A 13398-nucleotide genomic window follows, 5' to 3' on the forward strand; every position below is an offset into this window, starting at 1 on the left:
GGTGGCGCAGTGGTTGCGAGTCTGCCTGCCAATGTAGGGGACACGGGTTCGTGCCCCGGTCCGGGAGGATCCCATATGCTGCGGAGTGGCTGGGGCCGTGAGCCGTGGCCGCTGAGCCTGCGTGTCCGGAGCCTATGCTCCGCAGCGGGAGAGGCCACAACAGTGAGAGGCCCGTGTAACGCAAAAAAAAAAAAAAAAAAAAAAAAAAAAAAGTGATGTGGAGAGATGAGCCCTAATTCCTATGAATGGAATGTGGAATATGTAGCCACTGCATAATGACAATAAAAACCAAGGCACATGATCTGATTAAGGGTCTTTGTTTCTATTTACGTTTCTATTTTTCATTATAACAGTTGTACACATGAAGCACACGAAAGCAAATTTTTTAAATAGAAAAAAGGAGGAAGGAATGACCCAGAGTCTTCCCAGACCCAACCCTCTGGCCTGAAGACCAGGAAAACCATGACTGTCATTGTGTCCTAGCCAGGCTTCTAAACCAGGGCCCCTCTGTTTTTCCAGTCCTGGCAAGAAGTGAGCAGATTATATTTTCTTCAGCAAATAAATGGCACGGAAAAAATGAGGGGAAATGTAGTATATTAAAAGATGCTAAGTGACATATCAACCACATGTAAAAGTTCCACATGGAACTTTTCGGATCCTAATTTGCTCAAACAAACTGTATAAATACATTTATGAGACAACTGGGGGAATGGAAAAGCTATCGAGTAGTAGATGAGTCAATCTTGGTCATTTTCTTGGGTATGATACTGTGCCGTGGTTATATTAAAACTGGTCCTTACCTATTAAAGTGAATATCTGGATGAAATGAGTGGATGTCTACGCTTTGTTTCACAGTACTCCAGAAAAAAACGTTTAAGTATGATGGGGGATAGATGAAACAAGAATTGAAGAAAGTTAATGCTTGTTGAAATTGATGACTCTGAACTTAATGGGTACATGGGGTATTCTTTCTATTCTTTCTGCTTTTATGTGTTTGAACTTTTCAATAATAAAAAGTTAAAAATAAAAAATGAAATGCTTGGATTACTGGGGGTAATAATGTGGGGGCAAGACATGAGGAACAGGGAAAAACAGTCACATTCATGAGAACAATAGAAAGTGAAATATGAAAAATGTCTGTGAAATATCAGTCACATATTCATGGATGTCATGCCAATTGTAGATTCTGACAGATATAAGGCAGTCTTCAACAAGCAGTGCTGGAAATGGCTCTGCAATTGGAAACAATGTTTATTTACCTAGAGAAAGAACTTTGAATAAAGGGGATGTCTTCCTGATTTCTTAGACAATATTTTATTTTTTTAAAAAATCACTTTTTTTGTTCTTGTTGAAGGACATATGAACAAATTATGTACACAGTAACACGTGCCTTTGGTGAGGATGTTGACGGTGGTGTGCTTGAAATTTTCTTACCTAAAAGAAACCAGGCGACAGGACTTATTTACTCTCTTGTATGTAGTATGTAAGCTTGGTAGAGAACATAATGAAGGTGCAGAGAGGTTTCTAGGGGTCAGAACCAAGGGTACGCTTCCTAACCAAAATCAGCACCATCTGCAGAGCAACTGCAATATAGAAAAGGAATCTTGCACTCTTTAGGAACTTCTGCCTAGGGGATCCCCTGTCCCTGGGGATCCATTACCCTGAGACAGGGGGTGGCAATCTTTCCATCGTGAAAATATAGCATAGGCACATGACAACAGTTTGTAGAAACAAAGAAAGAGGAAAGAAAGTTGAATGTTGTCACCATAAATCCCCACTGTTTGCACTGCAATATATTTCCTCCCCTCTTATATTCTGTGCATGTGCATATTTTAGATGACTAAGATCGTACTATAAATAGGATCTTTATAGTATATAGTATGACCTTTTATTTTACTTGACTTGACTTCGTTTTGTGAATGTAGGCATATCAGTCCTCATAGAGATATGAAAAAATTGAATCACATTTGTCCACACATTAAACAAATTGCAGTTTCCAAAGCAATAAAATTAGATGTAATCAGACCTGACCCTAAAAATCCACAGCATTTGCTCTCCATAGGTCTGATTGACTCTGGTGGCAGATGGAAGGAAGGAGTCCCAAGTCTCTCAATTGCTGTCAAAGTGTGAGGTGGGGGCTGGCAGGAGGAGAGGAAAAAAAGATGGTCTAGGGTCACTACCTACCACTGGAGTCACTTGCCCTTTTTACCATCCAGCTCATACACAGTGGGTCAACCCCTGTTTCTGGGGGCACTCAAGATGGTTAAAAATAGAGCTGCAATTGGATAAACCCTAATGAAGAGTCAGGGAAGAAACTGAGAGCTGGAAGAGAATCTATCCTTATTTTCAGAACCTCTTCCACCTCTAAAGGAGGGCCTGCGAGGGAAAGAAACCTGAGACCACATACATGCAAAGATGATTTTCAAAAGAATTTACAAATGGTATGGCCATTTAAATCAATACATACATCATTGTATAAGTGAAAATCATAAGTATATTCTTTTTTGTCCCTGAATAGTTTATTTATGATAAAACTATTTGACACATGATAGAAGTCGTAGCTTAACAACCAATTTCTATTAAAGTGTATAGAAGACATTGTTTGATATGATTTCTAAACTCTTTTGCAGCTCTGTCACCATAGGGAGCCTGTAGAGGTCCAAGTATTCTTCCTATTTTCAGCATTTCAATGTCTAGTTTTTCAGAATGTTAATTTACTCTGCTGACTATTTGAAGTAAGGTGGTAAACATAAAGTTTATTGGGAAATATTGGGAATATTTACCTTACATCTTTTTGTGCACCAGCCAGAGATAATTGAACCTGATGACTTATCACCAAAGTAAAACATTTGGGAAATTATCTGACAGGTGGGCTAAAATTCCAGGCTTTCTCCCTGGCATTACACCGGTAACACCTTTTCAAATTGTAATACATGTTCATCAGAACATTTTCTCATTAACTCCATTCTCTCAAGCACAGACAATAAAGTTTGGTAAATTAATTCAGATGGTGTTCCTTCCAAATTTCACATTTTAAGTAAAATTTTACAAAGTTCTTTGGTTGAGACAGTTGAAGAGTGACCATTGGCCCAGGACTATCCCGATTTTAGTGTCAAAATCCCTCTGTCCCAGTAAACCTCTCCCTGGGACATTAAAAGTCCTGGGTTTCACAGATGGATGCAGAAGGTTGGGGGAAAAGTGTAGAGCTCTTATGGCGGCCTCCCCAAATAGTGGCTGAAAGCAACAGTGCTTTTAGTGGCAAATGAATTACATCCTTCCCTAGTTGCTGTGGCTGTCTTATCCCCTGACTGTTGATGTTGACAACCATGATTTGGGGTTCACAATAATGGGTCATGCATTCTTGCATCACTGTGTGATGCGACTTGAGTGTGAAACTTAAGCATGTTGTAATCCTGAGCATGAGGCCCCAGCCTGGCACTCAGCAGACACCCAGGGAACAGTGTTTGAATAAACTTCCAGGTATTTGTTCCAGTGGTAGACATACAGATGTGGAAATGATGTTGTACAAGTATATTCTTCGCATCATTGATTGAAATGATAAACAGTGAAAATAACCAAAATATCTTCCAAAAATTGATGTCTTTAAAGTTATCAATATCAGTAATCTTATGCATCCTTTTAAATATCAGGTAACCGTTTATGTTCATTTTTCTACACTATAATCACCAAAGTGCAAGTTTATTTATTTATTTATTTTTCAGTAGGTGGGCCTCTCACTGTTGTGGCCTCTCCCGTTGCGGAGCACAGGCTCCGGACGCGCATGCTCAGCGGTCATGGTTTACGGGCCCAGCTGCTCCGTGGCATGTGGGATCTTCCCGGACTGGGGCACAAACCCGTGTGCCCTGCATCGGCAGGCGGACTCTCAACCACTGCGCCACCAGGGAAGCCCCAAAGTGCAATTTTTAAAGAATGATTTGTTAAATAAATATTGTATATATTTGAGGTGTAGAACATGATGGTTTGAGATTTTATATATATATGCACATATTGAATGTGTACATACATATTGAAATGATTACTACACTCAAACTAATTAACATATCATCTCGTCACACATTTACCATTTTTTTGTGTGTGAAGACAGCATCTGAAATGTACTCTCTTAGAAATGTCCAGTATTCCATACATTACATTATTAACTATAGTTATCATGTACATTAGATCTCCATACTTATTCATCCTTCACGACTGCAATTTTGTAGTTCTTTATGTTCTGTTGTGGAATGCTTTCTAAGATATATTGTTAGTTTTTAAAACTCTAGGAGGCACAATGTTTATATTATTACTACCATTTGTGTTAAAAATGACCTAGATAGTACACATTTAAATTTGTATTTCCATAGAATAGTTCTCGAAAGATACACATGAAACTAGGAATAGTGGCTGTCTCCTGCAGAGAGATGCTAGAGGTTGTGTTCAGGAGAGGCAGGGAAACGTTTCACTATATACAGTTTTGTACATTTTGAAGTTCTGCCCTGTGTATATTATCCATTCAAAATATAAATTAAAAATCATATTATATAAAATAAACCACTCCTTCCTAAATTTAAATAATCAAATGGATTTTCATGTCATATATATACATTGTCTTTTTATTTTAACAGATTCTTACACTGTTCAAAAGGTGATATAGACTAGTCTTTTTTTTCACAATGCTATGAGATGGGCCAGGCAATTCATTTTTATTTTTATATCCCTTCTATTCTCCCAGAGATACAGAAGTTCATGGCTCTTATATTTAACATAAAATTGATATAAATTACCCAAAATTGGTGGTCTCATAGTTCTGTATGTTTTTGCTTTTTTAATTTAAAAATCTTAAAATTTTAGATATCAAAATATTGTCCCCATTGACAACTTTAACAAAAACAGTAACCAATAAGAAAAAGTCAACATAAAGACCTTTGTATTCAGTAGCAGTACAAATTATGTAATTTAAGGTTAATGTTGAAGTAGTGACTTGTTCTAAAGTACTAAGTACTTCATAAAGAATGGAAAATGCAACTGTACTGGCTACCACGAGACAGGCCAAACCTGCAGTCTATAAGCACCACTGATGTTTCTCAGATGTCACTGCAATAGGATGCCCATTTAGCAGGGGTCAGCATGACATCTAATGATTTAGGTGACAATTTATATCGTTACTTTACCACTTCTCACAATTACTATCATATATACTTACTGGTTTGGAATTATTTCAGTATTTTAAAAAGTTACAGGTACCAGTGTGTACTGTCTCAATATCAACTGCACATTCATGCCCTTCTTCTGAGGCCCCAGGCAAGCCTCTCTTTCAGAGTCTCTACATAGTCAGACCTGATGGGACCCACCAGTTATAGCTCCAGCGTCCTCATCCCTTCCCCACTGGAATATGCATCTGTTGGCTTCTTTAGTGAATGAGTTTCCTGACTCCCTTACAGAAATACTCAGTAATTTACCCAGAATTGTGTGGAAACATAGTGAACTCAGCCACATGCTCCAATTACATTCTACCATCCAAAAAGCTGAAGCAAATACAATAAGTGATTAGGAGACAAAATGTAGCATTATGTCAAAAGTTCCGGAGGCACCAGGGCCAGTACTCCCCATTCCCGTCTGTGTGATCTTGGGTCAATGCAAAGTGGTCCCTTCATTTTCCCAACTACAAGGTGTAGATAATACCTACCTTGCACCACAAGTGATATAATACATTTAAATGGTTGTAGAGAAAATAGCACATAATATGCACCTAATAGATGGTTTGTAATACATTTGCCCACTAAACAGACAAAGTGGTCAGGACATTATGAAGCAAGAGTAGTCAGAATATGGAATTCAAAGAGGTCTTTTCATATGGATGTGAAAAAGACCTATGTCTTTATTTTCATCTATCTCTAACATAAATTCAACTATGAACCTAAGCTAGAAACCACTGTAATATTAGTAGTACATGTGACAATGTCACCAATAAAGATGTTCATATCACATCACATTTGTTTCACATTTCTCGAAGTATCATTTATGCTCATAATTACTTTGAAATGATGGCTGTTATCATGACCATCACTAGATACTGTTATTTAATGCATTAATTAAGAAGCCTATGTTACCAAATCACAATATTTTAAAAATTCAAAACTGTATTTCATTATAATAAATTTCTGTTATAATTTTGTGAATTTAACTTTATGCATTTATTTAAAACAAATATTATTATGTTAAGCAAGCAATAGGCTACATCCAGCTGCCAAAGGGACCCAAGGTGCCAAAAGTTTGAAAATGCCTGTTCTAGGAGACATTATGAAATGAGAATCCATGGGGAATGGAAGGGGTTGGGCTGAACACGCTGGGTGATTTCATATATGCTATCTCATAGACAGGGACAGTACAGAGGTTTCTGTTGTTGAAGCACTGGAGTCATGATGGACAGAAAGTGAAGATGAGGTTGGGCATATCTGGGATTTGGGGATGTTGTGTAGTTTCCATTTAAAAGAACCAAGAAGCCACAGGAATCACTGTAGATCTGTGAGCAGGAGAGTGTGTCACAGCAGCAGTTTCTAAGGCTGTTGCTTCTAAAGGTTGGAGGCAGACCAGCTAGGAAGTGGTGCACAGGGAAGAAATGGAACAGAAGAAGGCATCCAGTGGTGTAGGGGACAGGAGGCTGGCAGACAATGTGGGTCACAAAATACCCTAACCCAGTCCACAGCACTCTCCTTGCAGACCTAGCCAGGGCAAGGCAATGGCTGCAAGTCTGCCTTTTGGAATGCTAGCCTCAGAGACGTGAGGTGATTGAGGATAAGACGTCCAGGTTGGGAGAAAGATGCTGTGTGAGGTTGCAGGGGGCCCACTTTAAAGGTCCTGAGGTACTAGGAGTGCAGAAACAGGCTTTTTCCAGATCCCTCTCTTTCTTATTCCACTCTACTCACAAAATACCTCCAGCACCTGTTGCAGTTAGAAAACCAAAAGGCAAGCCAAGATAAGATACTCCTGGGAAACCAGTCACATCAGAAAGGGTTCCTGCTAAGGCCTAATGGCCTTGACCTGTGGTTCATTAACACTAACCCACAGCAGTGGTTCTCAAAGTCTGGTCCCAATACCAGTAGCATCAGCATTCAGCACCATCATTAGCTGGTAAATTGTCACAAACATACATTATTGGGCCTCATCCTAGTTACATAGCTAGCAAATGACTGAGTCAGCATTTCCATCTAGGTCTGCTAACCTGAAATGAGCAAATCTTTTGTTAGCTGTGGCTCAGCAAATATTTTTACCTAGGGAAAAATGTATTTTCTTTCATAAATTAGTCTACAATACCAAAAAGCTTCCCTTCCAAGTATTTCTACATGATTGAGAATTGGACATGTTTTCCAGTTATACTTAGATAGATATCTTCTTTCTCTGTGGGCAGTCTCCTCATGCAGGCCTCCTTCTGCTGACAAAAGGACAGGGTTGGGAGAGGGTGAGGGGCTGGGGCAGGGCTCAAATTGAGGGACCCAATAGGATCCTCCTTAGAAAAGCAGAGCCCTGCCTATATAGTGCTGCTGTACTCTGAAGGACCCCTCCAAATCTGGGGGTTCAAAGAAGGCCTCCTGGAGGAGAGAAAACTTGAGCTGGTGTAAAACTGGAGGAAACCAGAAGGGAGGACAGATTCTTGGCGATCAGTCCAGACCAAAGCTAACTCTGGAAGTGCAGCTGGGGCAGGACCTCTGAGGTGACTTAAGAGTCATCACGGAATCCTGAGGACCTGCTCCCTCTCCCTGTTGTAGCCCTCAGGGCTCTACTGTCAAGAGGTGGATCAGAATCACAAGGTTTGATCTGGGTGGAGCAGGCCAGTATGTGGGGGCAATGACTGGCTATTTTTCAGGTAGGGGAGGCACTGCCAGACTCCCAGGGCCACAGAGCTCTTCTTACCCTACTCCAAATTTCTACCCAAGGAAGGACACACAAGACAAAGAGTGATTCATATGAAGGGGATGAGGAGAGGGAAGTAGAAGGGACTGCCCCTCAGGCCACGAGAGGATCTTCACTTTCCCCTGTGCCACTAGGCACTCACCAGAAGGAGGGCAGACCATTTCCTCTCTCTAACCCTGCCTCCTCTCAGAGTCCTCCTGGGAAACCACTGGTGACTCCATTTCTGCTTCTCTCAACTCACTGCCACCTTTTCTGTGTGCTCTGCCATCCTCTGGTGCAATCTGTCTAAATACCACATCTACATCTCTAATATTTATGCAGGTCCAAGTTCCACGGTGTTGGAAAACCCTGCTGTCTTTGCTGTTATTATTTTTTTTACTAAAAGTCCTTTGAAAACTCCAGAGGAAGACAAACTAAAGTTTGCCTAAACTAATGCATTTCAGTTTGAGTGGGTTGTTCATCTCTTAAGCCTCCTTCTCAAGGCTCCTGTACCAAGAGCATAGCTGCATCCAAAGAAACTGAAAATTCTAGCCTGAAAATAGTAAGCCTTCCCTCTCTGATGCAACGTTGTGGCAGTTAGAACCATGAGAGTGGCAATGGCCTTTCCAGTCAGCTACATGGTCATTAGCTGACTTGGGGACCAAGTATTTGTGGATTGAAAACCTCATTAGGATTCTTGCTGAGTTTCCATGAGTTTATGGTAAGAACTGCTAGCAGGTCAAACTAGCTCTTTTCTTACTTGAGGGAACTGAGTTGCAAAGATGATGTGTAGCTTGCTTTAGGTTACAAACACAGCTAATAATGATAGAAAAGTTTAAGAGCATTACTCTCTTGTATCCCAGGCAAACATATTCTTCTGGAGGAGACTAACTCTTATTTGAACCTCTCAACCTATAGTCACTCTGGGCTATAGGACAGTTATGGTGGTTCTTCTCTCCAAGATCATACTGATCTGTGCTCACTCTGAAAATTCATATACATTAATGAAACTCTTTGATGTTCTAAAATCACTGACATCCATTTGGGAAGGCACCTTCAGGATACCACTCTGAAGCCTGAGAGAACTGAATCCTAATACTGAGAAAAGGAGATACATGACTGTCCCAGAGAGATTAAATGTAGCATTAAACATCCTCACTGATGTGGGAGCATGTGTGTATGTATAACTGATTTAGTTTGTTGTAGAGGGAAAACTAACACACTATTGTAAAACAATTATACTCCAATAAAGATGTTAAAAAAAAAAAAAAAAAAAAAAAAAAAAAAAAAAAAACCATCCTCACTGATGAGCAGGAATAATCTTGGGGTTGGACAGGAAGGGCAACAAGCTCTGGACATAGCATCTATCTTAGGGGTTGTGGCCTTGGATGCTGAACCTGTTAAAGGGAGGGAAAAATCTCCTGGGCTCTGAACCCCTGGAGGACACAAATCATTTTACTCTGAGTTTCTCAAAGCACAGCCTAGTGCAGTTAGTACAGTTAAGGGATTTGTGTACATTTGTTGAGTGCTTGCTCGTGTACATGAACTGCTTAGGAGGCATAATCTGATGAACTAAGCAATAACTTTGAGAGAGCTTCCAAATAGATGTCTTCTCTTTTCCTGTACTATGTATCAGGCATTGTGCTATAGGCTCATTTTAGGGTCGGGACTGAGAAAGAGAGGTGTGAAAGATAAAGCTTACCATAAAGATCCTTTATATAGACTATGATTTGGTGTTCATAGAGTTTGGGATTATTGTTTCCATTTTTGTTTAAAAGACGCCACAATTAAGACTGAGAGAGGTTAGGTATTATATGTGAGCGCCCACAGCTAGCAAGTGCCGGGGCTCTCCTATAGGAGTGTGAAGCCCTTGCTTATGCTTCCCCTCCCCACACTACAGAATCCCTCTCTCCACTTAACTCCCAGAGATCAGATTCTGATGGGTCCCTAAGGGATTCCTGTTAGGGAGTTGACATCCCTACAACCCCCATCCCCTTCCCAATGAAACTTTTTTTCTGCAGAGCACGGGCCTGGAGCCAGGTGAGGTCAGAACGTCCACTCCAGGTGCTTTCTCTAGAATCTGTTGCTGTGGTTACCTCCAGTCAAATCTGTTTTAGGAAGAGGTTTGTCTGACTGCGCGGGACAGCGGTGGCATTCATCACTGCAGGAGTGCAGAATCCGGGGCTGGGGGCCACACGTCGAGAGGGGAGGGGCCAGGGGCAGCCCCCTAGTGACCAGCCCTGAGGAGAGGTCAGGAGAGAAGGCTGGCTGAGGAGCGCCTGGACAGCAGCAGCTGCTGCTGAGGTTCTGTATCACGCGCTTGGGGCCCAAGGTAACTCAGACCTTTAAATTAACAGCGGTGCTAGGGTCATTGCGGAGGGGGGAAAAGGCAGGGACTTAGGGGGCCACACACTGAACGCGTGGAGGGCGGGAGGAGTCCGAATTTTTGGAGGAATAATAAGGGATGAGGGTGATGAAGCAAGTAACAAAGTGAGTGGAGACACAAGAGCCCAAGGGTTTGAGATGGTGCAAAAATTCGGCTGACCAAATGACCATGTGCTTGGAGGTAGGGGCAAAGTGTGGAACACACCCAGCCCAGGAACATTGGTAAGGTGGGAGCACGGGGACACTTTCTTCCCCTGAGCCCATTTTCCATAGGTGGCCCCCTTTCAGCCATTTTTAAAATAAAATGTTGACCCAAGTGCTTTTAGGATTTAAGGAAAGAACGTCAGAGGAAGCTGTACCAAAGCGAGGCTGCGCAAGGCACAGGAAAGGCATTCAGATGGTGGCGCCTTTTTTAAAGATTTCATCTCTTTCCACCCTAAAGCTCAGGCCGTACTCTGCCCCCCTACCTTTTCTTCCCTTTGGCATCCTCGCTTCAAACCCCCCCTACTCCCCAGCCCAGAGCACGATCCGATCACCTTTAAACCAGGTAACCTCCTAGGTCTCCACACCAGTTTCCGCAGCTTCTGAGTAGAGTAGGCGCAATCCACAGCAGCTGCTGGCTGAGCTCAAGGGCCGGTGGGAGGGGTCTCAGGGACGCACCACGGCCATGACGCTGGCCAGGTCATTCGCAGAAATCCCTGTCTCATTCCATCTACAGTCTTAACTCGATTCCAGATGCCTCTCTCCAATGGCCGGACAGTGAGTTAATGGTCCAAGTTCAAGAAGCTTCCTTTCCCTCCAGCTCTTTGGTCCACTGGATCTCAGAAGGTGACGGAGGAGCCTCGCTCGAGGAGGTGGCTGAGAAGGCGGAGGAAATGGAGGAGGAGGTACTGGGGGCTGCAAAGACGTATTCAGGCCAGGGAGCTGAGGAGATGAAGCTGGAGCCATCACAAAAGCATAAGCCCGCACCTGAGGAAATCTTGACATGGAGCTGCAGCTGCAGCGATGAGAAGGTGCTCCCTTCAACCGCCCCTCACTGTCACATCAGCTCCTCGCCTCTTTCCCCTCGCCACAAACCCTCCCCTCGGCCCCAGCCCTGGGCCCACTTCTGAGGCCAGTCAGGGCCCTGGGCCCCACCCCTGCCTCCAGCCCATCCTCCCCCTCCACCGCCGCCCAGCTCCCTGCCCTGGCTCAGATCTTGGCATAGACCCCGGCCCGTGTCGAGGCCCCAGACTCAGCGAAGCTGTTCTGCTGTCCTATGCCACTCTGGGGATCGAGGTGGCTTAGGGGACTGGTAGCTGGAGGTGGAGTTTGATCAGGGTCCCACAGGGTGCTCTCATGTGGACGACTTTAAAGTAGCTAAGAACTGGCAGAAAAACCTGCAGTTGATCTACCAGCGTTTCATTTGGAGTGGGACCCCGGAGACGGAGACTAGGAAATGTAAAGCAAATTCATGCATCTGTCATGTATGTAGTACCCATATGAACAGACTCCACTCTTGTCTTTCCTGTGTCTTTTTTGGCTGCTTTACTGAGAAGCATATTCACAAACATGCAGAAACCAAACAGCACAATTTAGCTGTAGACACCTATCATGGGGTTATATATTGCTTTTTGTGTAAGGATTAGGTATATAACAAAGACATAGAACAGATTGCCAAAGAAACAAAAGAGAAAATTTTGAACTTCTTAGCTTCCACTTTATCAGATGTCTTTCAACAACAGTGTAGGACATCAGGTATTGAAGAGAAGCAATCAACCTGTGAGTCAAAGGAACAGGAGCCAAAATTCGTGAAATCCAAGAAAAAGAGGAGAAAAAAGTCAGTCTGTACTGTAGGCATGAGAGGGCTAATCAATCTTGGGAACACCTGTTTTACGAATTGTATTGTCCAGACACCTACCCATATTCCTCTACTGAAAGATTTCTGCCTCTCTGACAAGCACAGATGTGTAATGACAAACCCCAGCTTGTGTGTTGTCTGTGAAATGTCTTCACTTTTTCATGCTATGTACTCTGGGAGCTGAACTCCTCACATTCCCTATAAGTTACTGCACCTGATATGGATTCAGGCAGAACATTTAGCAGGGTACAGGCAGCAGGATGCCCATGAGTTCCTCACTGCAATATTAAATGTGCTTCATAGGCACAGCAAAGATGATAGTTTTGGGCAGGAGAACAATAACCCCAACTGCTCTAACTGATCATAGACCAAATCTTTACAGGTGGCATGCAGTCAGATGTCACATATCAAGTTTTCCATACTGTCCACAACAATAGATCCATGCTGGGACATCAGTTTAGACTTTCCTGGCTCTTGTGCCACATTCAGTTCCCAGAGTGCAGAGAGGGTTAATGGCACAGTGAGGAGGGATGACTACATACCAGAAATTCTCTCACAGACAGCTTACAGTGGTTTACAAGGCCAGAGCATCTAGGAAACAGTGCCAAAATCAAATGCAGTAGTTGCCAAAGCTATCAGGAATCTACCAAACAACTCACAATGAAGAAAATACCCTTTGTGGCCTGTTTTCCTCTCAAGTGGTTTGAATATGTAGGCAAACAGAGGTGAAAAAATTAATACTTTTATCTCCTTTCCCTTGGAGCTGGACATGACTCCATTTTTGGTCTCTACTAAAGAGAACAGAATGAAAGAAGGCCAACCACCAATAGATTGTGCACCCATTGAGAATAAGTATTCCTTGTTTGTAGTGATTAATCACCATGAAACTTTGGAAAGTAGACACTATACCAGTTTCATCCAGCAGCAAAAAGACCACTGGTTCAGCTGTAATGATGCTGTAATCACCAAGGCTACCATTAAGGACTTACTCTACAGTGAAGGGTATTTACTGTTCTATCACAAACAGGGTCTAGAGAAAGACTAGTCTTACCAGACCACTTACCAGAAAAAAAGTAAAAGAAATTAATAGGCAAGGATCCTGAAGTGACACACAAACCTACCTGAAATGGAGAATGACAATACCCATACAACAAGGATCAAAAACCTACATGGGATAGCCAACAAACACATGAAAGAATGCTCAACATCATTAATCATTAGAGAAATGCAAATCAAAACTACAATGAGATATTATCTCACACCGGCCAGATTGGCCATCATCA

At 42.4% G+C, this 13398-nt stretch overlaps 1 protein-coding gene across 1 annotated transcript; it reads left to right on the forward strand.

The window, feature by feature from the left end:
• Nucleotides 1-11042: 11042 nt before the first annotated feature.
• USP51 (ubiquitin specific peptidase 51) lies at nt 11043-13160 on the forward strand. The gene is given in 5 exon segments (XM_059049757.1): nt 11043-12471; nt 12474-12534; nt 12536-12663; nt 12666-12841; nt 12843-13160. Coding segments are annotated over 5 exon segments (2112 nt in total).
• The last annotated feature ends 238 nt before the right edge of the window (nt 13161-13398 follow it).

Source organism: Kogia breviceps, chromosome X, assembly GCF_026419965.1.
Source record: "Kogia breviceps isolate mKogBre1 chromosome X, mKogBre1 haplotype 1, whole genome shotgun sequence".
NCBI lineage: Eukaryota > Metazoa > Chordata > Mammalia > Artiodactyla > Physeteridae > Kogia > Kogia breviceps.